The sequence below is a fragment of the Martes martes genome (genome assembly GCF_963455335.1).
Source record: "Martes martes genome assembly, chromosome: 9".
Taxonomy (NCBI): Eukaryota; Metazoa; Chordata; class Mammalia; order Carnivora; family Mustelidae; genus Martes; species Martes martes.
Window position 1 is genome coordinate 37,941,640 of NC_137896.1, and position 27,680 is coordinate 37,969,319.

At 41.4% G+C, this 27,680-nt stretch overlaps 1 protein-coding gene across 1 annotated transcript in view; it reads right to left on the bottom strand.

The window, feature by feature from the left end:
* Nucleotides 1–12,047: 12,047 nt before the first annotated feature.
* The window catches only part of SEL1L2 (SEL1L2 adaptor subunit of SYVN1 ubiquitin ligase), a 113,924-nt gene continuing 98,291 nt past the window's right edge, over nt 12,048–27,680 (bottom strand). Inside the window, exons 16-21 of the mRNA XM_080814495.1 lie at nt 27,228–27,376; nt 25,723–25,888; nt 25,540–25,614; nt 20,714–20,886; nt 12,382–12,510; nt 12,048–12,245 (exon numbers count right to left, since the gene is read on the bottom strand). Coding sequence (XP_080670621.1) covers nt 12,126–12,245; nt 12,382–12,510; nt 20,714–20,886; nt 25,540–25,614; nt 25,723–25,888; nt 27,228–27,376 — 812 coding nt within the window. The 3' untranslated portion in view covers nt 12,048–12,125. The remainder of the gene's footprint in view (nt 12,246–12,381; nt 12,511–20,713; nt 20,887–25,539; nt 25,615–25,722; nt 25,889–27,227; nt 27,377–27,680) is intronic.

Below are 27,680 nucleotides of genomic sequence, written 5' to 3' on the forward strand. Positions count from 1 at the left end.
TTCTTTGCAAAACTTGGAGTCACCCCTTATGTGGAATTTATTTAGAGCAAATTTCTATGTTGCAGATTATAGTAGACTGAATGTTGAGAACTGAAAAGTACTACCGCCTGGCTCCTACCCCAGAGATTCTGGTTTAATTTGGCTTGGGCAGGGGTGGGTGGAGAGCTGGGGTGGGGGCGTTGAAAGCTAAAAACTTGCTCTAGAGCAACAGCTTTTCCTGCAGCGGGACTGAATCACAGATAGACCCCATTTTTAACCTCTCTTCTCCTATGGTTGTGGATTTTGAAGGACTTGTGCTGCCATATTGGTTATAAAAACACATGAGTCTTTCTTTGTGCGCTCGGTGATGAGCTTGTGTTGGAGAGGGAGAGTGTGTCAGACTGGGTTGGAGGCTGAAGAAAGGTGGGTGTGCGCAAGTTCATCATTCAGTACTTACTGAGCATCTACTAGATATAAGGCACTGGACACCCAGTGATGAGAAGGACCTAATTGCTGCCCTCACAGAGCTCCCCCTGGGCTGACTGGAGACCACAGTGAAGCTGACATTATGTTTTGTTTGTTTGTTTGTTTGTTTGCAACCAACAGTACTTTGATTGAGACACATGTGTGAAGGCACTATACCAAATAGTGTGTGGTGATTCTCAAATAAATAGGGCAGGGATCCTGCCTTCATTTCAGTGGTGCAGGGTAACACAGGTGCTCCCCTGTAGTTTGTGATAGACTATGAGAAATGCCAGAAAAGAGGTCTGGCCAAAGCATGTGGGGAACTCAAGGAGAGAGATGATATGCCATCTGTATGGGCGGGGAGGGTATCAGGGAAGACTTTGCTAATTGTGTTGTTTATTCCACCAATTCATTGGGCCCCTACTAGGTCCCAGACATCGTGCCAGGTACTAGGGTGTAATGATGAAGAGGCTGCAGTCTTTAAGGGCCCTCAGTCAGCTGGGGCAGAACAACAACAAAAGATACAGGATTTTTTCCAATTCTAAGTGCTGTTCATTGTGATTTGTATCCTAATTTTAGAGATGTTAAATTTGGGGAAAATATGTATTTTAGAATTAATGAAATAAGGTAGGAATAGATAATTCAGAGTGCTTTCTATGGCCCAGACAGAGTGAATGATTTACATATACCAAGTTCTTGTCTCAAGGTTTTCTTCAGGGGAACCCAAACTAATAATAGGGAGTTTGACCTTCATCCTAAAGACAATGTAGAGTCATTGAAGAGTTTTAGTTGAGGAGTGGTACATCATTTCTTTTTGAAAAAGAACATAATTTCTTTTTGATACAGTGTGAGGAACATCATTTCTTTTTGACACAGTGTGAGGAATGCCATAAGGGAGAAGGAACATTTAGGTCCAAAGAGCTAAGTGTCCAGAGAGGTGGAAGCATCCCAAATAGAGGAACAGATGGTGATAAGGGTGAGTCTACACTGAAATGTGAGGATGGGAGCTCTACGAGGTGGTCATCAGTAAGAACCCATGACTGACTGATCAGCTTGGAAGCTGGGGAGAGGATGGAGAATGCTAGAGGGAAGGAAGAATGTATCCAGTGAGAAGTAAATACCACACAGGCAGGGAGCTTCCTTCCCATTTGAGCTGCCCATTAAAAGATGACCAAGACTTTCTGAAAATATTTTTCCTAATTACCCCGTACTGTCATTATAAATGTCGTATGGGTTTTCTATGGACATTTGGGGAGATAATTCTTAAAACCCTGAAATCCTATCAATCACCATTAAATTTTCAGTGTCTATCTCTCCAGTATTATACTACTAGATACCTAGATAACAAAAATCAAATATAGTATATCATCTGGCATCCTGTCCTTTTCACATATCATACTGTGAGCATTTTCCTGTCATTCTTTAAAAAACTTTTTAATGACAACTTTTTAATGACAATGTAACATTTCATCATGCGAGTAAATCATATATTAGTAAGAGATTTCTGTTTCGTAGGATTGTATCTTTTTCTATTTTTTTTCTCATCATAGCTATAAAATGAATAGCATAATTACTAGGAGTGGGATTACTAGATTAAAATCATGAACATATTCAGGGTTCTTGATAATTATTATCAAGCTGCACCCCTAGTAAAGTTGTACCAATATATACCTGCTGGATAGAGGACAGTTCCAGAAAGGCAAAGACTTAGGTCTATTTTGTTCATTGTTACACTCTCAGGACCTAGAAAGTACCTGGCTTCTCATGGATTTTCAACAATTACTTAATGGTCAGAAATTACAGATGAATGAAGAGTGAGTGGATGTCTTACCACACCCTCGCTATTTCAGTTATAATTTTTCATGGATCTTTGCCAATTTGATAAGTGAAAAATGATATATTATTGTTTTCAAATACTACTTTGATCATTAAGTATGAGCTCATGTATTTTCCTGTGAAAGGGTAGTGGCTCATTCGGGCATTTGATAAGATTCAAGTTCACATACACTTACTAGCTGTGCAATTTTTTGAGTCTTGCAAAATGCTTCACTAAGCCTGTGATCTCCTTTTAAAACGGAAATGATAATAGTACCCCCTTTTATAGAATCACTGTGAGGAAGAATAATATAACGTATAAAGCATAGTGCGGGCAAATGTAGCACAAATCAATGTTGATCATGTTTTAAATTATTTGTCTTTTCATGTCTTTTCCCCCACTTTTTTCTATTTCATAGTTTATTTTAAACTTTAAGGACCTTAACTCTCTGACATATTCATTCCATACATTTTTCCACATTTCTATCATTTTGTATGTGGTGGCTTTCTTAATGTACCGAAATTTTATTTCATTTCTACTCATATCTGTAAGATTTTCCTTTGTGATAACTTTCACTACTTGGTGCTTAAAAATTATTTCTTCATGCTGGTATGTTAACATTTTTCTTGATTGTTTTGTTTTTTTCTAGGCTAATTCTTAATGCTTCTGTACAAAGTGGTTTAATCTACCTGTTATTTATTTTAGTTAGACTAGTATAGACTAGGCAGCAGTTACAAATAAACTCTGAATTACCAGTGGCTTGCACAGCAAAAATTAATTTCTCATTCAGGACAAGTCCGCAGGATTTGGGGAGAGGGCCTCTATCTAGTGCCTCAGAGATCCATGTTCCATTTTCATGTGTGCTTTTATAGAATTTTCTAATATATTACATATATAAATACATGCTTCTCAGTTTTTATACAGTGGGGCCAAACAGCATAAACTATTTTCAAGATACATAGTGAACAAATTAAATATGGTCCCTGTTCCCACAGAGTGTACAATCTAGTGTGTACGGAAATAGATGCTGATTTCATTCCCAACTTGGTTATTATCTCTGTTTTCTGGTATTTTAAATATGATCTTTCCTTAGATTCTATCTTGGTTTGAGTTCTCCCAAAAGCACACCCTGAGACAAACATTTGAGGGCAAGTAGTTTATTTGGAAAGGGAGTGGGAAAGTGAGGAAATGGAAAAATGGACGGGAGAAAAGTCTGTAAAAAAAAAAATGTGTTAGTAGGTTACTACAGGGGACTACTGGGGTTCAATCCTGCTTGGACACCTTCTGAGAGCTCTAAATACTCCAAGTCAGCCCGCTGAGGGCAAGGAGACTGGGAAATTCCTCTTCTTTGGCTGAGGCCTGGTCCTAGTGCCCTATGTGTGGCCAAGAATTCTCCTGCAGCCAAGGACCGTCCTCAGACCGAGGAATGCAGGTACTAGAGGTAGGAAGCCACGTGCAGGGACTGCACATGGAAGATGCAGGTGATCTGAGAACTGGGCTGAGAGGACCCGGATGGGGCACTGATGGTATCTATTGCTGACACTGTTCATCTGGAAAAGGGAGCCATCTTTGGAAAGCAAATTTACACAGAGTGGGGAAGGGGGTTGGGGAATGGGAGAGAAAACCAGACAGTGTGGAAAGTCAGTATAGCTCAGAGAATGACCCACAGTATTGGTCAATGGCATTGATTGATCACAATCAAGATTTCACATTCCATTTTGAGTTGTCAGTGAATTACATGGCAAGATTAATGATAGCCTTTTGGATTTTTGTATGTTGGCAAGGTTTTCTCTGTGATGCTTTTAAAACATGATTAAAACAAGGATTTTTCTAAAGAAGTTTATATAAATTTTAACTTTAGTTCACTTTAATATTTTTAATGGGAAGAAGGAAAAATAATAGATGTCACGTTAAAAGCTATATTTGACAATAAGATAATAACATAATGGGGAGGGTGGATAGAATGGAAGAGAGCACTGGCTTTGAGATTGGCTCTGAGTTTGAATCCTAAATCTTTCCACTAACTGGCAGTGTTGATGAAGTTTTAGAATATAAGTGAGGTCCAGAGCTGAACACCAAGAAAGAATTCTTAAGACGTCTCTGGTGTCAAAAGGTGATTTTATTAAAGCATGAGGACAGGACCTGTGGGCAGAAAGCGTTGCTGCCCTGGGGTTGTGAGGAGTGGCTGATTATATATTACCCAGTTGGGGGAGGTAAGGAAAAAGGGAGGTTTCAAAAGAACTTTCATATGATAAAGAGGACCTACAAGATACCAGAGGACTTGCCATTGTCAGGTTAAGATTGTTTTTCCTGGGACACTTGGGTGGCTCAGTTGGTTAAGCCACTGCGTTTGGCTCAGGTCACAATCCCAGGATCCTGGGATCAAGTCCTAAACTTGCTCGGCAGAGAGCCTGCTTCTCTCTGCCTCTGCCTGCTTGTGCATGCTCTCTCTCTCTCTCTCTCTGACAAACAAATAAAATCTTAAAAAAAAAAAAAAAAAAAAAAGATTTGTTTTCCCCTCTAGCAAGGCATTAACATTAACATAGTTGGGATATTTCTGGAAGAATGTCACACGTGTCCCACCCAGGAGAGGGGGGAGGTGGGCTGGGGGAGGAGGTGCTTTGTCCTCAGCCAGCCTTCTGCTCCCTCATCAGTGTGACCTTGGGCACGTTGCCTATGTGTTCTCTGAGCCAGGATATTCTTTTCTGGAAGATGTGACAATTCGTTCTTCAACAGATTATTTTAGTTTGGGTTTTCCCAGAAGACGCTGAGAAGATAAGCATTTGGAGTTTGGGGAACTATAAACCTTTCAGGTCCATGGTGCCTCTGGAAATGCATGTTCAGCACAAGACTGTTTTCCTCCAGGTAGTGCTAGTGGAATCACTATTTTTAGTTTCTGTTTTTCTGTTAATAATAAGCCATTATTACAATGGCACGTTTATTGTTGCTGTGGGTTGCTACCTTTCCTTATGAAAAGGATACATCTTATAGGAGGTAAATAGCTTTTCCATGTTAATCATATATAAGAAAATACTCCATGGGGAAAGAATTCATTCTCACAGAGTAAGGAAAGAAGGGAAGACAGAAGTGGTGGGAAAACCTGTAGCCCCACATAGAGCAAAATTTAATGTGAAATCCATGATTTATGTTTCTACCCGTTCTGCATTTTCCTTTTTTTTTTTTTGTAACAATGACTTTTATTTTAAAAAAATGAATAAATTTCTTTTCTGATGCCTCAGGTGTTTTCCGTGGGTGTGGAATAGAGTTGGCTGAGACTATTTTTATGAACCCATTACAAACTGAAGGAGCCTTTTCTAACTTGCCAGTGGTAGGGGGGGCCATCTTAGCTCTGAAGCTGCTTTTGTGCACCTCACTGTTGCTTTCGTGGCTTTGGAATTGCAGACTCTTCTAACCTTTGTACTTTCCTGAGAAAGAAACTGGCAAGGCCTGCGTGGTAAGTGACCTGATGGAGCCCACAGCAGTAGTTTCTGGCACAGTTAGAACTGGAGCTCTTTGTTTGCTTTTTCCCAGCTCGGAGCACGCTTCTTAGTAATGACATCGTCAGATGGGGATTTCTGGGTGATAATACAGGACTCTTGGTGCCTAGATTTATGTTGAGGCCTATAGGCTGAGAATTAACTAAAGGAGCCAGTTTTCTAAACTGAGTGGCTGGATGTCCTCCGTGGATTTGCAAAGTGGTGGAGAGTGGGGGCTCGGGTATTTGAGGCAACTTTTTCTTGCAGGGAGCTTTCTGATTGCTGTTGTATTTCCCAAGGCAGGAGGGAGAGAGGGACCTCTGCCATCAACTGTCACCAAAGGAGAGGGGCTCAAAGGAAGCAGCTTGGAAAACTTCATCTGAAGTGCCTAGAGTGTGGGGGATGGTAACCTGGAGTGTGACAGACCCTGAGTGGGGAGAGGCTATGGCTACCTGCTCTAGGGGAGAGAGAGAATGAGACCAGCAGAATCAGAGGAGCATTCCTTTTCTCCTTTCTCAGAGGTCCCAGGCTGAAGTAAGCAGGTCAGGAGCTACTTAACTGCATTCAGTTCTTTCAACATACTCCTTACATTTGTTAATCTATTTACTTTGTTGCACCTGCATTTCCTTTTGATACAGAGGCTGTTCATGAGCTAGTATCAAACACCATGATTCTGCTTTTTCTGTATCATCCTTCTCTAATGGGCTGTCCTTCGAGCTGGCTGCTCTTCCACCAAGGGCAGGGGCAAGAATGTGTGTTCTTCAGGGACCAGATGAAGGACACAAGGATAGAGCCAGCCTAGAGCTTGCCTGGAGAGAGGGTACTTCATTAGTTTCCTAGAACTATTGTAAAGATATCGCCACAAGATTGGTGGCTTAAAATGACAGGTAGTCATTCCTTCACAGTTCTGGAGGTCAGAAGTCTGAAATCAGGGTGTTGGCCAGACCACATTACCTCCATATGTTCTAAGGGAGAATCCATTCCTTGCCTCTTCCAGCTTCTGATGGCTGCTGGCATTCCTTGGCTGCACCCACATCACTCCAGTCCCTGTGGTCACACTGCATCCTCCTCTTCTGTCTGTGTCAGGTCTCTCTGCCCCTCTCTTATTAGGACACTTGTGACTGGATTTTTAGGTCTTACCAGATAATCAAGGATAATCTCCCCATCTCAATAATCCATATGTAATCACTTCTGCAAAGTTTTATTTTTGATATAGAAGTTAACATTTATAGGTTCCAGGGATTAGGACATGGATATTCTTGAAGGCCCATTATTCAGCCTACCATAGGTAGGGAGTCCCACCAGAGAATCTGTTGGATGGACTAATGGATGAGCAGGGTTTTTGGGCTCAGGAGGCCTCATTCATGAAGTACATGCTTTTCTTGGTCAGCTCTGATTTCAGTTAGAGCTGTGGAGGGCCTTTTCCTGCAACCTCAGATTCCTGCTAGCTGTGCCCAGTGTTAAGGGAAGGCACAGGTCTTTGTTCATCTCAGAGACATCCCCAAAGCCTCTGAGAAATAGCCTGGAAAGGGATGAGGGGTAGTTATTGCAGCCCTGAGCAATCCTCAGATGTTGGAGGAGGTAACTGATGGGCAAGTGCCCCAGCCTTTCATCTTTCAGACATAAAACTTGGAGATATTTTGTAAACTTTTGGTCCTTGGTAGGACCCCCATTGTCCATAGCAGTGACCTCAATAATACACCTTTTATGACTTTTCATCCTTCTGGCTCCCTCACTCTGAATCCTGGGATCACCTTCCAGTTGAATTATCTAGACACAAATCCTTGTCTCAGGCTTAGCTCTCAGGAGATCCCAAACAAAAAACGTTCCCAGCAGTGGAATCCCCAAGAAAGCCACAAAAGTATTCCATGGGAACGGACATGGTAAACTTCCATGCTCAGCAAGCACTTTTTGCAGGATTTCTTCCAGGCAGCTTTAGCATAACCTGCCCTAGTCCTTAAGCCACACCTCTTGCCACCCCTTCTCCCTCTACCATGGAAGAGCCAGAAGCATGGCAGCTGGGGATAGGAGAGGAAACAGCTCAAACTGACCATTTCCCATACTCCCTTGCTCCTCAGTCTGGGGTTCCATGCTGAAGCAGGCCTACTTGCTGCATTCAGTTCTTTCGACATACTCCTTACATTTGCCAATCCATGTACTTTGCTTACACCTACCTTTCTTCTTGAGACAGAACCAATTCATCAGTTAGTATCAAAATACTATGATTCTGCTTTTAAGTATCCTCTGCTAATAGTCACACTATTCTGAAGAAGTAATCAGATCATTGCAGGGGGAAGTCTATAACATGGAAGAAGAATCTCACCTCACAGACAATCCTGTCTTCCAAGTAGCTCCATGCCTCAGTGAATTTATATAACCCTTGGTAGGTACGTGTTTTTTCCCCCTCCTTGGTCAGTTTTTAGATCATGTATTTGTAGTAGGTTAAATATGGCTACAAATTCTTTGTTGCTACTCCCATTGAGAGATGGAGTCAACAGCATGTGGCAGAAGTGATATTCTGGGATTTTCTGAGCCTTGGTCTTAGGAAACCTGCAGCTTCTGCGTGGGTCTCTGTGAACCTCTCTGGGAGTCCTGAGATGTTGTGTAAAAAGTCCCATGACTCTGTCCATCATGCAGAAGAGATCATGACATACAGACAGTCTGGTCACCCCTCACAGCTAAGTCTAGCCTTCCGCCACCTTGCCAAGGTGCCAGGGTTGCAAAACTGCCTTAGAGTCTCTAGAACCATCTGTCTACCAGCTAGACACCAACCAGTGACCTCTGTCAATGCTATGTGGAACAGAAGGGTCATACAGCCACTCCCTGCTCAAAATGCCTGAGATATAATGATGGTTGTTTTAAACAGCTGAGGTTTGAGTAGTTTGTTAAGCAGTAAGAAATAACTGGAACAGTAATATGGAGGAAAAAGTATTTTGGAGTCAGGTCTGGACTCAAATTCTAGCTTCATTATTTATTATTATGTGATCACACTATTGTGTGATCTTAACAAGTTGTGTAGCTTCTCCTAGCCTCTGTTTCCTTCTGTGGAATACAGAGGTAATTATGTGCACCTCCAGCCTCATCCTGAAGATGGAATGTGAAAAACAGAAGAGGGGGCGCCTGGGTGGCTCAGTCGGTTAAGTGTCTGCCTTGGGCTTAGGTCACGATCCCAGGGTCCTGGGATCCAGCCCCCTGTCAGGCTCCCTGCTTAATGGGAAGCCTGCTTCTCCCTCTCTCACTCCCCCTGCTCCTTTTCCCTCTCTTGGTGTGTCTCTGTCAAATAAATAAATAAAATCTTTAAAAAAAAAAAAAAAAGGGAAAAACAGAAGAGTCTCCTTAGCCTCCCCACACCCTTTTCTCTGTGCTTCCTGGGATTCCTAGAAAAGGGCTGCAGCAAGCTGTACCATGCCACTGCTTCTCGAGGGACTGTATTCTCTTCTCTTGCTTTTTACCAGCCACTCTCGGCCACAGCTGTTAAAACCCACCACTTAAGATGTTGGGGGAAAGCACGGAATTCTGAAAGCATGCTCCTCATAAAATGACTCTGGACCCTTGCTCTAGGAAAAAAAAATTAATTATACTTGACTTTTAAAGAATTTAGTGACTTGAATACCTACTTGGCTTTAATAAAGAACCAGGGAAGAAAATGTAGAGGGAAAGGGGAGTTACAAAGAAAACTGGATTTAGAAAAACAAAAAGCTTGTACTCAAGGAAGCTATCAGAAGCAGAAGTAATATACGAGCTCTGTGTGCCGGTGGAGGAGGTGGGATTGTCATAAGCAGAAAGAAGAGTTGGACAGGTTGGAGGCTCCTTCACTCTTGGCCAGTCGTCAGGCAGCTGCATGGGTGTGGCAGGGGCTCATGCAGGCACCAGCTGCCTCTGTGGCAGCTCCAGACAGGAGGTCGAGAAATGGACACTTGAATGGTTCAATCACCCTAAACCGCTCATGCTTTCAATGGCTTTGCCACATTTACTTGGTACGATTAACAGAAATGGGAAATTGATGAGCTCACACTGTCCTTGCTCCTGTATTTCTGACAGTGCTCTGCTCTACACAGCAGAGTCGCCCTTTCTTTCCTGCCAGCAGCTCTGTTCACAAGCTTTACCTCTAAGAAGCTCAATCTTCATTCATCCAGACTTTGAGACAGGACCCCCCTATTTGCCTTCCATACTCCTCTAGTTGTCCTTATCCCTGTCACTGATGTGCTCACACTGCAGGCACCTGTGGGGTATAATTCACTGCAGGCCTATTAGGCCTTGACCTGAGGTTTGGATGCCTGTTCCTTCTTTGCATGTTTGTAAATGAAAGTTCCTTCAGAAGTAGAACTCTGTATTCACAACAGCCAAATTATGGAAAGAGCCCAAATGTCCATCAACTGATGAATGGATAAAGATGTGATATATATATATATATATATAGAGAGAGAGAGAGAGAGAGATACATATATAAATATATAGAGAGACATATATATTACCCAGTCATCAAAAAGACTGAAATCTTGCCATTTGCGATGACGATGTAGCTAGAGGGTATTATGCTAAGTGACAAGTTAGTCAGAGAAAGACAAATACCATAGGATTTCACTCATATGTGGAACTTAGGAAACAAAACAGACGAACATATGGGAAGGAGGGAAAAAGAGAGGGAAACAAACCATAAGAGATTCTTAACTATAGACAACAAACAGGGTTGATGGAGGGAATGGGCAACATGGATGATGGATATTAAGGAGGGCACTTGTGTTGAGCACTAGGTGTTATATATGAGTGATGAATCACTGAATTCTACTTCTGAAACAATATTGCATTGTATGTTAACTAGAATTTAAATAAAAATTTGAAAAGAAAAAAAAAAAGAAGTGGAACTTTCTAGTAAGTGATGGATTCTGTCCAGGAAATTCTAAACACCTGGACCTCAGAAAGGTGTGGATTAGTTCATGGTCAAATAAATGACCATGGTCAAATAAATGACCATGACCAAATGACATTTGGACACATAATGTTTATAAAGCATTTTTGAAGTTAGGCTTATGTTAAACTTCACAATTCTCCAGTGAGGTAAGAATTAATCCCATTTTATAGGGGAAAAACTGAGGTTTATAGAAATTGTGCCCAATGTCATATATAGAGTTGACAAGGGACAGAGCTGGACCTCAACTCCAAGCTGTTTTGTTCTAAATTCAGTGCTCTCTCACTATTTCATTCCACTTTCTGATTACAAGGAACATTACTAATTCACTCCTTTCCTGTCGCTGGGTTGGATTTTCAAGTAGGCAAGTATGATTTTTTTCCTACCAAAACACCCAGGATTTTGGCTGGAGAACCAACTGCAGGGCACTGAAGCCACACAGACTGTTATCAACTCAGCTATCCCCATATTCCATTCAATTTTCCATGAGCTTTTAAAGAGTATTAGATGTTACTATTTGTGGATTTCATTCTAGAATACCAGACCTTGTGATCGTTCCTTCAGGTACATTATCCCATCAATCCTTGTACCAGCTTGCTGAGATCTTCCCATTGCAGATCAGGAGACTGAGTCTCAGAGATGTCAAATAGCTAAAGAGCTATGGAGCTGAGATTCAAGGCTGGCCCTTGACAGGAGTCCTCAGCCTCCAGCTCTTTCCTCAGCCACCCTACCCCAGCCCCAGGTCCTTGCTCTCCCTGCCACAGGAGTCAGGGAACCAGATGCTTCAGCTCTATCCTCTCACTCTATGGGAACTTCAGAGGGGATTCCCCAGGGAAAACAGGGTTCTAGCGAGGGATGGCAGGGAGGGGTACAATGCTGGACAGACCCAGGTGGCACTGTTCACTGCACAAGTGCTAAGGGCAGCTTTGATAGAAGGTCCCCCCGTGATGAGTGTAAATCAGCACAGCATGCCACAAGGAAATTTCGCTCATCAGAACTACAATGTGGTTCACAGGATCATTCTTGCAAGATGAAGGGTCTATTTATAAGTCTGTGTCTTTATCAGATTCTGAGGACTCTGTGTTCCTGCCTCCCAAAACTCCCCGTCCTCCCTACTTCTGTATATATGAAGGAGCCGAGAAGCCCAGTTGTCCTCTTGAGAGACGAAAGGCTGTTATCACAACATGAAAATGGGTGGCCTTTATCCTAACTAGGGACTGGATCACCAAGACAACAAGTTTATAAGGAACTTCCAGTGACCAGTCTCCAGCACCTCACTCCACCACTAGTGGTTACCCCACCTAAGCAGGAAGTCTGAAATAGTTTCTGAAGCCAGGTCCTAAGCTTTGTCCATTTTCCATCACAGGCCTGTGTGGGAAACCTGCAGCAGACTCCTGAGTTTGGCGAGGAAATTCTTTATTTAGCGAGGATAACTTGAAGTAAACTGTTCCCGTGAGCAGGTTTTCCTATGGTCCAGATCCTACCCGTAGCGATTTCTAAGCAAGAAGACCAGCACAGCAACAATTAGGCCAATGACAAATAAATCCCAGTATGGTCCAAGGGTGTTGTCCAATTTCATCCATTTCCATCTCATTGTAAACTGCTGGGAGAGACATTCTGTCAAAAAAAAATCCAAGCCTCCTACTCGATCCAGAGCCATCATCTCCTCCCCCCTACCATCCAAAAGTTCCTTATTGTTGTTTTCAGAGATTCGGGACCTATTGAGACAAACTTACATTAAAAAACAGGATATCGCGGAGCAAGTGCATCGTTTCCAATTTCATAAGAGCAAAGAAAACAGGTATGTGAGCATCCGGACTTGTTTGAGCAGCCATATCATATAATCTCCTGGCCAAGTGAATGTCCTAGAAATAGAAGAACAGCCCCTACTCATTAAGTGAAGATTCTTCAGGGGTAATTCAATGAAAGTCACTGTTTGAAATATCATTATTTATCTTTGGTAGGCTCCCTCCACCTCCACCAAGACATTCATGCCCTAACCCTTGGAACCTATGAATATGTTGTGTTACATGGCAGAGGGGACTTTGAAAATGTCATTAAGATTATAGACCTTAAGATAGAGAGATGATCCTGGATTACTTGCACAGACTCCATAGAATCTCATGAGCCCTTAAACGTGGTTTTCTCACGGCTGAGCACAGAAGAAAAAGTCAGATATGGCAGAAGGCTTGGGAAGGGCTCCACTCACCATGGCTGGAAGGGCCATGTGGGAAGAATGAGAAGGAATGTCGACAGCCAGCAAAGAAATGGGACCCCCTGTCCCATCCAAGCACAGGAAACTGAATATGCCCAGCAACTCAAGGGAGCCTGGAAGTGATTCTTCCCCGAAGCTCCCAGGAAAGAACACAGATTGATTTTAGCCTGTGAGGCCCTACGCAGAGAATCTGTCAAGCTCACCCAGACTTTTGACCCACAGAAACTGTGAGATACTAAATGTAAGCTGTCTTAAGGCACTGCATTTGTGGTGATCTGTTACAACAGCCATAGGAAACTAACACAAAAAGCTTTCTTGGATACTGCTGGACCAGACCTTAGATATGATTCCTGTTAAAGAGGCAGAACCCTAGATGCCAACAGTACAGCTCCCCAAACAAATAACAACAGATATTAACAAGCATATAACATTCCTAATTTTCTTCATAGTACTTATCAGAGCTGAAGTTCCAGAATTTGTTTCTTTGTTTGTCCTTGTCCTCAAGGACCTGGACAACCTGTTAGCCCCTCAATTCCTTGTGCTTAGGGAAATGCCGAGTACATAGTTGGTCTCTGATAATACTTACAGAATGAATGCATAATCTATTTAGTTCTCAGGCTGGAATTTGATTCCTCAAATGACATACTATATTTCTAGGGACTTTTTTCTCCACTAAATTAAGCCATGGAAGATAAAAAAAGTTTTTTTCTTTGATTCTCACCTACATATGACTTGTTTTTATTTCTTTGCTTTATTTTTGCTTGTTTTCCCAAACAAAGTAATGAAAAGGTTGAAGGGCCTTGGGCCAATACCAGAATTGTACTTAGCTGGGTGCTTTTGGATTATTTTCAACGGATTGGAAGAGAGATTTTTCACAAACCATGGTTATCCTGTATCTCTTTGTCTTTCTTCTCCATCTCACAAACCTACATTACACGGAGTGCAATAGTTGTGAATCCCTGTGGCCCCTGCTAAACCCACTTTTTCTGTGGTATTCTCTCTTAGTTGTGTTCTGCTTATCATTTCTTAAATTTTTTCCAAAGCTTTGCAGTCTCATAAATTGATTTGTTGGAGAAAGAGGAATGTTCGTGCTTAAAAACTTAAAATGTGGGAGACTGTTCTGAACAAACCTTCCTGACAACAGAGAAGATGGATGTTGTAAAAACTCTGATTTGTGTGTCTAATTCCAACAAATCAGTGGGGGTTCATTTGAAAGCACTATGTCACCCCCACACATGAAAGGCATATTGACTTTAATAGGGCATTCAGGGAACAGCAGCCTTTGCCAATCTCTCAGGCATTCATTCTTATATGAAGCAGGCAGTAGTTATTAATTTATTTCTTAAGGCACAAGCATCACAAATCAGTTGCTTAGTTTATAATAAAAACTAGCAAGAAGTATCATTAAAGTGGGATGAGCTCACTCCTTGCCCCAGGGGTCTCACAATTCTCAGTGGGGGTGGGGCCAGACAAGAAAGTCGTTCTTTAAAATTTCCAGAGAAATTCCTGAACCCACTGGCTAATTAGGGCAACCCATATAAAAGAAATTTTATTAGTACGCTCTAAAAAAGACTCCTTGTTCTTTGATCCTTACCTAGGAAAAGAAATCCAAGTCTTTCAAACAAAAAATTTCCTTTCAAAAGTGTTTTGATGATGGTCAAGTTTCATTAAATAAGTCCATTGTGCACACAATCCACTTATATTTAACCCTCCTGTGGTACATTTGAGCTTAGTTTGCTTTAAATTCACTGACTGAGGAGATGATGTAAAGGGATCTGCAGACTCTTCTTAAATAATGTGTTTCCAACTAAAATATCAGCTGTGCCAAAGTACTGCCCAACGTTCACACGTTCAAAATAGCTTCTTATAATTCAAAAATACAGAATTCTCCAGAAATTCTCTGGTTTATGAAAATTGCTTAATTACATGATGTGGGAGTTCTCCAGCCCTGAATCTTTGGGTGTCATCAAAAACTTTTTATATGGGGACAGAGGTCATTTTTAAAATAATTTAACCTTGTTTTCTTACTATAAATATACCATATTCTAATTGGAGAAAATTTTGAAAACATAGAGCTGAACAATTATTAAAAGCCCACCTACAATTTCACTCTACAGAGATAAGTACTGATCATATTTTATACACAACCTTCCAGCATTCCAGCGTTTTTATATATATTCATATACACACATACTTTTAACTTAGGAATTTTTCACTTTGCCCAATATTTTGTCTTTTGCTTTCTTAACAATGTATTTCAAACAACATACCATGTCCTCAGATATTCCTTCAGTCTATAATATTTTTATTTTTAATAGTTGCACAGTATTTCATAACAATGATTAATTCTTATTAAATACTTCTACTCTGTGCCAGTCACCAGTGTCATTTATTTAAATCTCATGACAATTATATAGGACAGATGATACAGATATGATACTGTAATTATGAAGAAACTGAGGCACAGAGAGTTTAAGTCACTTACCTAAGTTCTTGGGACTTGTGAGTGGCAGAGCTGAGATTCAAATCCAATATTCTCCTTCTAGCCTACTCACTTAACCACAGGGCCAAAGAATACAGAATCCAATGGTATACTACCACATGATGGCTTACAGAACATGCCTTCTATTTTGGAGCAGTTTGTTTATTTGTAGTTTTTTTTTTTAAGATTTTTTAATTTATTTATTGGACAGAGAGAGATCACAAGTAGGCAGAGCAGGAGGCAGAGAGAGGTGGGGAAGCAGGCTCCCTGCTGAGCAGAGAGCCCGATGCAGGGCTCAATTCCAGGACCTTGAGATCACGACCTCAGGCAGAGCCTTAACCCACTGAGCCACCCAGGCACCCGTATTTGCAGGGTTTTTGTCTGTAATAAATAAAGTTATCTACATACAGTTCTTTTGTTTTGCACACTTCTAATTATCAGGTGATAAGGCATTTATTTCAAGAGAAGTCATGGCCATTTCTAAGCAGTGTGTGTTCTGTCCTGTCGTATTTCTGAAAAGGCCATTTTAAATATCTAACTTGAACTTGTCCTTTCCAGAAAATAATTCTATTCTGGTGTTTAAAGCTTCAGCTCTAACACTCCTTAAGTGGTCAGACCAGACAAATGAGAAATGAAAATGCTTCATGCCATAATTACTTTTATTTGTGACGGGCCTATTTATAATTTATTCAATGAATGCAGTTTTGTTTTCCCTGTAGGATCCTGAAAATGTGTTATCTTGTAGGTCTAACTATACATGCTGGAAACTCATCTCCAAAGGCTATTCCTCCCCCCTTTTGTCTTAATTTATGAAAGATTTCTTAGTCATTATCTTAAAATATACATGCTTTCTTCCATTAAAAAAACTGTTGTGTGTTCTTTATACTTCATGGTATAAAATAATTTTAGAACAGACCCGGCAGCACTGATCTGTCCACCTGAATTCATTGTTCCCTCGTTCACATTTTCACAGCACTTTACTTGGGTGGGTATGCTCTAGTGCCATTTTAGGCTTTCACTATAGCTGCAGACTGTCTCTTCCATAGTAGACTACGAGCTCTTTGAAAGTTGTCTTGTTCTTGCATCCCTAGAACAAAGCACAGTGCTTCCTGACACAAAACAAGTACTCGATAAATTTTTGAGTGAATAAATAAAGAACAGCCTGGCAGAGTATCATGGCAGTTTAGAAGCAGATGCAGATATCTTTCATATCATTGGAGAGTTCACGGAGGAGATGATATGGGAACTATCTTTGAAAAACACAGAGAGGGGTCTTCAATGGTCAAAACTGTGGGAGAAGATCATTCCAGAAAATGGGCTGATATGACTATAGGTCAGGAGGGTTTAGTTCAAGGTCTTTGGTTGGGTGTGGGCAAGGCAGGGAAGGAAAAAAGTAGTCTAGAAGATAAGGAAGTAGGTAGGTTAGGTCAAGGAAGGTTTTGAATGCCAGAGTAAGCAGTTTGGACTTCATTAGGGAGTACAAAGTCAATAAGATGCTTTTAGTTTTGTGTTTGCTTGCATTTTTTTGTGTAAATGCATAATTTTGGGAAGAGTGAGGGGGAGGAGTAACAGTACCAGATATGTATTTTATCAAAAATAAACTGATAGTGCTTTGTTAGATGGATTATGTATTAATTAAAGTAATGCTAACATCTATAACAAGTCAATCCCCAAATTTCAACATAGGTATTCCCGGTTGGAGATGAGTTTTCTTTACATGGTAACTGAGGGACCCAAGCTCCTTCCATCATTTGGTTCTGCCATCCCTTTGAGCCTCTAAGTGTTCTGCATTCAAGAAGGGCAAAGAGAGAAAGGAGAAGCGCCATCTACTTCTTAGCTGCCTTAGCCCAGAAATGACACCCTTCACTTTTACTTCCATTCCTTTGGTAAGAACTAGTCATGTGGATGAAGGGGAGCTGGGAAATGTAGTCTCTCACTAAGAGACACATCTCAGCAACAAGGCCTCCCTGTGAACTGGGGATTAAAATCTTTGGCAGACATGGCTTTCTCTGCTGCAGATTTAAAGGAAGAACACCAGAATGGGAAACCACTGAAAAGCCTTTACAATAAGCCTACATGAGTAGAAACTCTGGCCTGAGCCAGGAAACAGAAGGAATGGGCAGGAGGGGATGGGCAACATGTTTTGTTTATGGTTAAATTTCTGAAGTACTTCTGAGTCAAGTGTAAATTGAGATAGAGTTTTATAACAACTTGTGAGCTGAGTGCTTATATTTCTACATTAGTTCAGTTCCTCTCCCAGTTTTTCCTCAGGCATTATTTTGTATTCCCAAAACAATGATGCAGTCAGTCTTGGCCCACAGTTTAAGTCAAGGAGCTCATTGAGCTTAATTCAAAGTCATAAATTGGGGAATGAGATGCTTCTCAGTGAAGTTATTAGGGTAAGTCACCTACATCACCCTCATCCCAATGTCCTTTCCTAAAGACAGATGAGGACAACAACGACCCATATTTTTATATTGATTTACTAAGGGTTGATGTATACTTCACTTCCTTCTCCCAGAGGGCTTTATGTTTACAAAGCCTTTTTTGATACTCAGAGAAATCCTGGTAATGATTTTATTATCTTTCCCACTGGTTTGCATGAGGATTAACTAATAAAGAGAATTGTGAAGTGCCCTGCCAAAGAAATGCTTAATTACTTGATGACTTGAATGCTGTGGAAGTCTGTTCTCCTAATTGCTTTGCTTTCATTAACCATCGCTGGAACAAGATTTCGGCTTTTAATTATCAGCATATTCATTTTAAGGATTAGAAAACATGGTATCTTCTTGTTTATTTGACTATGAGACAGCAAGATTAATAAACTAGGCCCCTGGGTACTTGGTTATTATTTTTCTAATTGCGAAACCAAAGAAATTAATGAGGACAAAGAGCAGTGACTCCTCATTAACTAAATCTAAAATTCCCACATCTGGGTATGAATACAGCCCTGTTTTTTTGTTTTTGTTTTTGCATGTAGAGACTTTTTGTAGGAAAAAAATACACCCGTAACTGTGAGACACTGATCAATGGGACCTGGACAGGCAAGAACAGAAATGTGGCCAGAGAGAAATTTCCAAGTTTTTTCCAAGTGTATGAAATGTATGTTTTGACAACTGCTATTTGACATTGTGAAGAAAGAGGCTGGGAGAGAGGTTAGCGGTGACTCCAAGGAGGAAAACCAGACCCTCTGACACAGTGGGCCATCTGAGCTCCCATAGACAGTGTCCTCTCTTGCACAGTTGGCCCTGTATCCTCCCTGCCCCCAGAGTCTTAAGGTAAAATGGCCTCACTATGGTGAGGATAAGGCTGTCACAGGCACCTGCTCCTTGAATCACATAGGACAGGTAAGCTAATTTGAATTTAACCCATAGAGTGGGGTCACTTTATCCGTGATACACACAGTGCTCTTGTCACCATTATTGTTACATTTTGCATGAGGAATTGTGAATAAAAGCTTTAATCTTACTGAAATTTTACTTAGCAGTCACTCAAATTCTCTTCTGATCTAAATACGAGTCATTCCACACAAGGACTACAGAGCCCCTTCACAAAGGCTTATTGTTTTATTTCTAAGCCTGGGGAGGGGAGGTATCATTGTTCTGTTTTACAGCTGTGGAGGATTGTTGGAAGGGAGTGGGGTGTGGCTAAATGACATCCAAAGAAATCTTCTGATTTAGCTATTTGATCCCATTTTATAAACACAGGAAGCTTGTATATGCTAAGAATGGGGAAAACAGACTGGATTTGGATTTGACAGTCTTTCCACAGCTTAGGGTGCTGGGGATGATGAAAAGTGATCAGTCAAAAGGCAGGCCACAGGGAGAGCTCAGAAAGGCAGGGATCTGGATTGTCAGTGCCTGAATATGAAGCCCTTGGTTGTTTCAGGGTGTGCCATTAGCAGTCAAATAGGAAATTTCCCATCAGTAACACTCAACTACTAGCACAACTGGAAGAAGGAAGAAAGCACAGAAAAGCAGATAACCCCCTCATTATTTAGCTCTCAAAATGCAGTCAGAGGGTTGCGGGGGAGGGGGGTGGTGGTGCAGGGAGAGAGTGGTTAAGTTATGGACATTGGGGAAGGTATGTGCTATGGTGAGTGCTGTGAAGTGTGTAAACCTGGCGATTCACAGACCCGTAACCCTGGGGCTAATAATACATTATATGTTAATAAAAAAATAAAAAGTTTTAAAAAATGCAGTCAGGAGTATAAACACTAATATGAAATATATACTTGAGCACTAAGAAAGACTCGAGGCGGGGCTCACTGTTTACCCTAAAAAACATGGGGTCAGACAGGCCTGGGTTCAAATTCTGACTCCACCACCAGTGAGTTCTGCAAAGTTGGCCATGTGTGTTAACCTCTCTACACTCTTGGTTTCCTGATGCATACACTGATAACAATGATAGGGCTTATCTCATTAAGTGACTGTGTGATTTAAATAGCATAGTATAGGGGTGCTTGGGTGGCTCAGATGGCTGAGTGTTTGCCTTTGGCTTGGGTCACCGTCTCCAGGTCCTGGGATCAAACCCCGTGTCGGGCTCCCAGCTCAGCGGGTAATCTGCTTCTTCATCTCTCTCTGCCTACCCCCCCCACCCTCCCTCTACTTATGCTCTCTCTGTCTCTCTCTCTCTCAAATGAATAAATAAAGTCTTTTAAAAATAAATAAATAAATGGCATAGTATATATAACACATCAAATCCCTGGCTATTACTATCATTATTGATATTCAATACACGTTTCTCACTGTGTTAGAACCCAATGCCATCTTCATCTTAATTACACTTACTAAGGGATTCACCCCATATCTCCTTGTCGTGTTAGCTCTCTTTGTTAATAAATATATATGCCTTATCTTCTCAAGTAAAGTACAGTCTTTGAAGGATGGAGATCTATTTTCTTAGGATACTCTAGAGTGCTCAGCACGGTGTCAGCTACATAGTGGGTGATTTATAAGACATTTCTGGATTAATGTCCCCTTGGTATCCAGCTCTGACCTCAATCCCACTTTCTCCTTGTTTACTGAGAGCTTGAGTGTCAATGGAAATGTTAACAGAGGAAGGCCTGGAGGTGGAAGGGAGTGGGGGAGGGCCCACTACTATTGCTGGAAAAAACTTGAAGTTATGAATCTAATTAGTCTAGACTAGATTTATCTCAACTCATTAGTTATGTCTTTGGGCATAAATGGAGAAAATAATTTCCTTCTCATAGGGTTCATGTTAGGGTAAGTATTATGTGTTGGCACAGGGGGAGGGACTCAGCAAATGTCTTTTTCTTCCTTTTTCTACACTGATGACGTCAATGAAATTAAAAACATTTACAATTTTTTTCCTTCCCACACAGCTGTCATTACTAGGTTTGGATTATTACCTTTGCGATACCTAAACCGTGTTCGTACATATAGGCCAGATTGAACATGGCTTGTGCACTGTGGTACTTGTCCGCTGCAATGCTGTAATGTGTGGCTGCTGTCTGATAGTCTTTCTTAGTCCCGTAGCCATAGTAGTGGTAATCTCCGATTTTTACTCTAGCGAATGCATTGCCTGACAGAAATGTTAGAAAGAGAAGAAAAAGAACTCCGATGATTCATGTATAGTTCCTAGTAACTCAACCTAATGGTAATATACATTAAAAAGGAAAACAAAACACTCGGGATCTTAGAATCAAGATTAGATATAACTTCTGGAATATAAAACATAACACTCATCTTTAGCAGTCTTCATTGCAGGACCACTCCCATGGTAAAGCATGAATGTTCTCAAAGAAAAAAAATTAGGAGTTTTACCTTTTAAATTCTTTTTTGAAGGTAGGTCAACTCTTGGGAAACTAGATCCCACCTCTCTGGTTCTCAAACTTCACCCCTGAAGGTCTACTCTCCTGCATCATCCAAGTCTCCTTCTTTCCTAGACCAGTCCCATCTGTCATTTAAACACACTTTGGTATCTTCTGTCAACAAAAACACACCCTTTCTTTATCTCATGGTGTGTCCTTCTAACTACTCCCCATTTCTCTGTTCCCTTCACACTCAGTCTTTTCCAAAGAGTGTTCTATATTGATTGTCTCCAAAGCTTCATCTCCCATGCACTCTTCAATCCTCTCCAATCTGGCTTCTGTCCCTCTCCATGAAACTGCTTCTTTCAGGGTGGTTGATAACCTCCATGCAGGTGAACCCACCAGTCACTTCCCTGTCCCATCTTATTGGACCTCTAAGCAGCTCTGGAGTCATTGGACCTATCTCCCCATCTGCTTTCCTCTCTTGACACTAGTGACCTTGCACCCTCTTGATTTCCTTCTGCCTAATAGACCTCTACTTTCCAAACTCTTGCCTCAGTCCTCCTCTACCCAGCTTGTAAATGTTGGAACATCAAGTGTTTATCAGTTGACTCCTTTTTTCCTTTTCTTCTCTTTGTTCGTTTCTCTTCTCTCTCCTCTCTTCCCCTTCTCTCTCTACCGCTCTCCTCTATCTCAACTCTTTTTCTAGGTGATATAGATTAGTACCATGCCAATCTTGACGTTCACTCTTCCTGAATTTTATCTACAGTCCTGTCGCTCCCCAAACCCCAAACTCCTCTAATCATCTCTTTGACTTCTCTACTTGGATCTCAAAGCATGCAATTCCTAACACCCTGCTACCTACCTCCCTCAAACCAAATCAAACCAAATCATCAGTTCCTTCCCAATCTCAGTACTAGCACCATTACTCAGGCTATAAATGTAAGATATTTCCCCCTCCTTTTTTTTTTTTTTTAAGATTTTATTTATTTGACAGAGAAAGATCACAAGTAGGGAGAGAGGCAGGCAGAGAGAGAGAATGGGAAGCTGGCTCCCCACTGAGCAGAGAGCCTGATGCAGGGTTCAATCCAAGGACACTGAGATCATAACCTGAGCCGAAGGCAGAGGCTTAACCTACTGAGCCACCCAGGCACCCCTCCCTCATTTCTTATTGAATCCTTCAGCAGGTCCTACCTCTAAAACACACCGGTTTGTTGCTGTCTCCTTCACCACCTAGATCAAGCCTGGAGTACTATAATAGCCTCCAAACTGTCCTTTTATCTCCACTTTTCATTATATTCTTCATTTAACTGCCAGGATGATTTTCTTTTAAAGATTTATTTATTTTTTTGAGAGAGAGAGAGTACTCGCACACAGAGAGTTGTGCATGCACGCACAACTAGAGGGGAGGAGCAGAGGGAGAAAGAGAATCTCCAGCAGACTTCCCACTGAGCGCAGAGCACCAAGCAGGCCTGAGATCACGACCTGAGTCGAAATCAAGAGTTGGTCGCACAACTGACTGAGCTGCCCAGGAGCACCCCCAGGATGACTTAAAAAAAAAAAAATGTAAAGTCAAATCTTTTTATTTCCCTGTTAGCCCCAAAGTGCTTCACTTTGCACTTGGAATAACATCCAGACTCCCTACCTGACCTCCCAGTCATGCTTCATCTGCCTTCCGCCTCCCTGACTAGCCTCATCACATGTCATTTTCTTAATAGGCTCTAGCTTTCCTAATAGTCCGTAATACTCTTTCAACACACCAAGCTCATTTGCCTCAGGACCTCTGTGTTGAGATTCTGCCCATCATGTTTGGACTTCCTCTGACCCTTCATGTCGCTGATTTCTCATTATTGGGGTCTCAATGCAAATGTCACTTCTCTCCTACAGGCCTTGTCTGACTGCCTTGTCTAAAGCATCCTCTCACCCCCACACCCCCAGGAGTTACCTATCTCACCTTCATGTTCTCTTTCCTTCACAGCACATATCGCTGTTATCTTATTTGTTTACTGTCTCTGTCTCATGAATTTATTTTCTCTCTCTCTTAGGAGGACAAAAACTTTGATGTTCTTGATCACTGATATCGTCCCAGACCTAAAATGGTACTCGACAAATACTTATGGAATAAATGGACAGACCTGGTAGAAAACTCTTTAGAAAATGCTTTTCCCAAACATTAAATAATTTAGAATCTTATTTTCCAACAAATTTGGATATATTCAGGAGTAGAAAAAAGTTCATTTGACTTTTTAAGACATGAGACTTCAATATTTCAAAGGTCACTTAGGGTCGCTTTGGGGTCCATGTTTCCATTCACTGGGAAAATGTTAACTGAAAAGATAAGGGAATGCTGGACCTCTAAATCTGCCTAGGACATCCGTCTCAGGTGTGGCCAACCCCTCTAGCACAGTCTAGATTTACTCGGAAAAGGAGGAAAGTGCCCTGTGTACTATGGTCTGAGGTGTATAATTGAGGGCTATAGGACTCCTTCCATCCAGAATTTTCCCCATATTTGGCTTAATTGCAATGCCTAAAACCCTTTGGAATTGATTCCTTTGGGTACTGAAGTTATTTTAATCTTCTAGAATCCTCTATTAAAGTGTAATACCATGAGCCATCGTTAGCTCTTCTTGAGTAAAGGTATCATCATAAAATTCGTAAGCTGCTGAAGACATTGGTTAACAGGGTTTACTTCCCAGAAATTAAAAAAAAAAAAAAGAAATAAAGAAAGGAAAAAAAAGGTTCAGGTAGCTGGGGGCAAGTCCTTATGGCATTGCTACCCAAGAGAGGGGCCTGGATGGACCTGGAGAGGCAAAAGAGCCTTAGAGCCTTAACGAGAAACCCAAAGGTGCCCTCCATTGACCCGAAGATTCTTCCTGGGCCATAACCACAAAAGGACAGGACTTCTGTGCATTTTCAAGCTTTATAAGCAGTAAGCAGGACCTCTGAAATCCCTGAGCAGGAAGGCAGTGAACAAGCGGGTTTTCCAGAGAAGTCAGCTCCACCATAATTAAGGGGCTGACTAGGGACATATGGCGACCCTGGCAGGCTCTCAGGGGGTCCCTTGACAGTGGGAGGGATTCTCCCCTTGAATTTCACAGTCACAGCATGGGGACTGAGTCCTGAGTGAGTCAGCACTTTCCTCACACACAGCCACTGCGGAACAAGCACCACCAGCGCTGAGTAGCTATGTTCATTATTACATCTCCTAACCTCGAGTGAGGCACTCAGCAACCTCATCTCCAGGACACTCATGCCTGACCTCTCTTGTGACACGTAATTATTTTTAGCGGCCTGACTTTTTTTTTATATTGGTGAATTCTGTTTAATATTAATGTCCCCTCGCTCTCAATGCCTCCTTTCCTTGGTGCAATGTCCACACATTTCCTGGCTTGGAATAAGCCTGTATTTCTTGCAATTGAGCTGATTTGCCATAGCGGAGAGATTGGTGTTGTTTTCCTAAACCAAACAAGGTCTTTATTGCATTTTAGAAAACACATGCTTTTGTTCTTCCGGGAATTTCTTGCTAAAATTGCATGGCTGGCTTGCCGCTCTATCCCTGGCTCAGTGGGATCTGCAAAGGCACCCCTGTGACTTTCCCCCTGGGCTTCATATAGTGTCAGTTGAGAATCATTTTTATCCCATTCACTTCTTATGGAAAAGAGACAATTCAACCTTACCATGGGACAATTTTAAGAAACTTAACCGAAAATAAAATTGCTCTTTGACTGCATGAGAGCTCCTCACATATCTAAATCCTGATTGTGAGAGCTTTGCAGCATCTGTTTGCTTTTACTAATGCCACCTGCCAATGTTTTCTCTCCAGTGTTACTGTATATTCTTCATCGCTGCGAACCCTGCAAGCTGGGCACAGGAACCCCAGGAATAGGGAGAGGATCTTGATATTTGACTTTGGGTTTTGTTCTGTTTCGTTTTCTGATGCTAACCTGTTAATAGTTACAATAAAGATCTGAAGTTTGTAGTAATCATCCATGTGGTATTTTAAAAGAGCAATCAAATGAGTCTTAGATCCATAAACAATTTTGCCTATAAATTCATTGAGACATAGGTCACTTCTCTGATAAGTTCAGAAAAAAACAAAACACCAAAACTCAGCAAATGAGTGACTGAAGTCAGAACAAGAAAACTGGTTTCCTGAGTCAAAACTGTCCTGTTTCAAACAACTACTCTGGTGCCTACAGTTTACCAAACCAGGGACCTTGAGCATAACGAAGAAACAAAGAAAAGAAATTCCTGGAAATGACCCCTCATCATAGGCTGACCCTAAGATTGGTACCGTAGGAAAGACCACCTAATTGATAGCCTGCAGCTTTCTGCTTATATACCCAAGAACTCAGCTGGAGCAAATCCATGACTGATAGTGGACAGGGACTAGGCGTGTGCTCATTTTTATCTAGGTTCTGTACCTTGAATGGCAGCTCGATTCCATAGGAGAAGTGCCATTGGATACATCTTCTCTTTTTCAAGAATCTTAGCCTTTTCTAAAAAAAGAGAGACATTTCATTAGGAAGGCTTAAAATACCCATGTAGTAAAGTCATTTATGCATATGTATGATTGGGGAATTGCAGAGAATTTCAACTTATCTTACTAGATTCCAAAATGAATGCTGAATTGCTTTGAGCTACTTCATACCCCATTTCTGCAAGTAGTGCATACTGAACAAGAGAAGAATCTATGTCACCATCCTTATAGGCAAAGTATGCTGTCAGGAATTTCTCAGCCCAGTGGCCTAGTTCGCAGACACCTTTATAAAGCTGTACATGGAGAAAGAAATCAAGCACACAAGTTAGCCCATATGCTTCATCCCAGGCAAATGATAAATGAAGTGAATCTTCGGCTTCTCCTGGCTGGTCAAGCAAGGATTTCGGGTCTAAAGTATGGCTTTTGAAAATTATTTAGGGGGAAGAGATAATACCTCTCATAGGCACAAAGATTATAAGTGTAAATTTTTGGTCTTGAGCTGAAACTTCCTGAGGCTTATTTTAAATTTATGTAATAAACTCTCCTGATTTAAGGCTATTTGACAGGACAGAATGTTTTGACTTCTGTTTTTTAAAAAAGGACTGTTCTGGGTACTGCTGCTCTGCAAGGGTGAGTTATAAGGCCACAGCTGATGTGGAAAGGAGAGAATGAAGGGAAGACAGTGCCTAAGGGTGTAGGTGACATAACCGTGAGGGAGGTGTGCAGAGCTCTGTGGGGACAAGCGTCAACTTAGCTGAATAGCCCTTATGTAACCAAAAGAGGTTGCCATACATAATTCATTAGGAAGTTGGCAAAGGAGCAAATCTAAAGATAGATTATTAGCTGGCAGCCTTTGAAATGAGTTTCAGAGGGGCCAGATTGCAACATGGAGGTATTTATTTTGGTTCAGCGGAAGTGTTTAATAAATCAATGAAGGGCATTAAGGTCCTAAAAGCTTTCTTTTGAAAAGTACATCACTGGCTCAGGCTGAAAGGATTCACTTTTCCAGTTGTCATCCAAATCATCAAAAACTTAAGGACCTTGCTTTCTGGGAAGAAGTGGGCTACAGTTTCTAAGCTAAACGAAGTCTTTCATTTCCCAAGTCATAACTCCCAGTCCCACTTAGAAGGACCAAATTGCCCTGGCCATTTGAATGAAGGCTGAGGCAGAGCTCCTTAACTGAATTCTGAGATGAGCTTTAAACCTGATGAAAAGCCAAAAGCAAGAGAGGAGGGATCATTTCTCCTCTTCCCTGTCCCAGCCCGAGTTACATCACAGCTTTTCTGCCTGGCCAATGTCCGTGTTCACACTCTCAACAGGAAGAGGTAATATCTATAAAATCAAAGGCACCAACAACTGAAGGACAGTATCACTTCCTCTCTGTGATAAATGAAAAACGCTTGAGGAGCCTGGGTGGCTCAGTGGGTTAAGTCTCTGCCTTCGGCTCAGGTCATGATCCCAGAGTCCTGGGATCAAGCCCCACGTCGGGCTCTCTGCTCAGCGGGGAGCCTGCTTCCTCCTCTCTCTGCCTGCCTCTCTGCCTACTTGTGCTCTTTCTCTCTGTCAAATAAATAAATAAAAAATCTTTTTAAAAAAAAGTGAAAAACGCTTTAAACACATGCCATTATTTACCTCCACAGCAGTTCTGCACGATCTTAACACTCCCGTTCCTGTCGCGTACATCTCGGCCAGGTAATAAATGGCGAGGGGCTGCCCACTCTGAGATGCCAAGTAAAAATATTTGAAGGCAAGTTTATAATCCTTCCATACTCCAGAGCCAGCTGAAAATTAAAGTTATTTTGAGCGACCCCTTGTTTGTTTTATTTATTTTTTTTTTGCGTTATAATCTAAGGGTATAATGGTCACATGATGCCTACTAGTTTAAATAGGATGAGAAAAGCCAACCAAAAGCCAAGCTGTTATAGATCCACTATGTGGAGGGGAAAGAAGTTAAGTTTGCTTAAAAGTAAGAATGTGGAAATTTATGTTCTTGACCCATTCAGAGACCCAAAGAAGAAAGACTCTTAAGTCTCATGAAATTATCTCCTCAATTCGGCATACCTAAAGTTAGTGAAAAGGAGACCG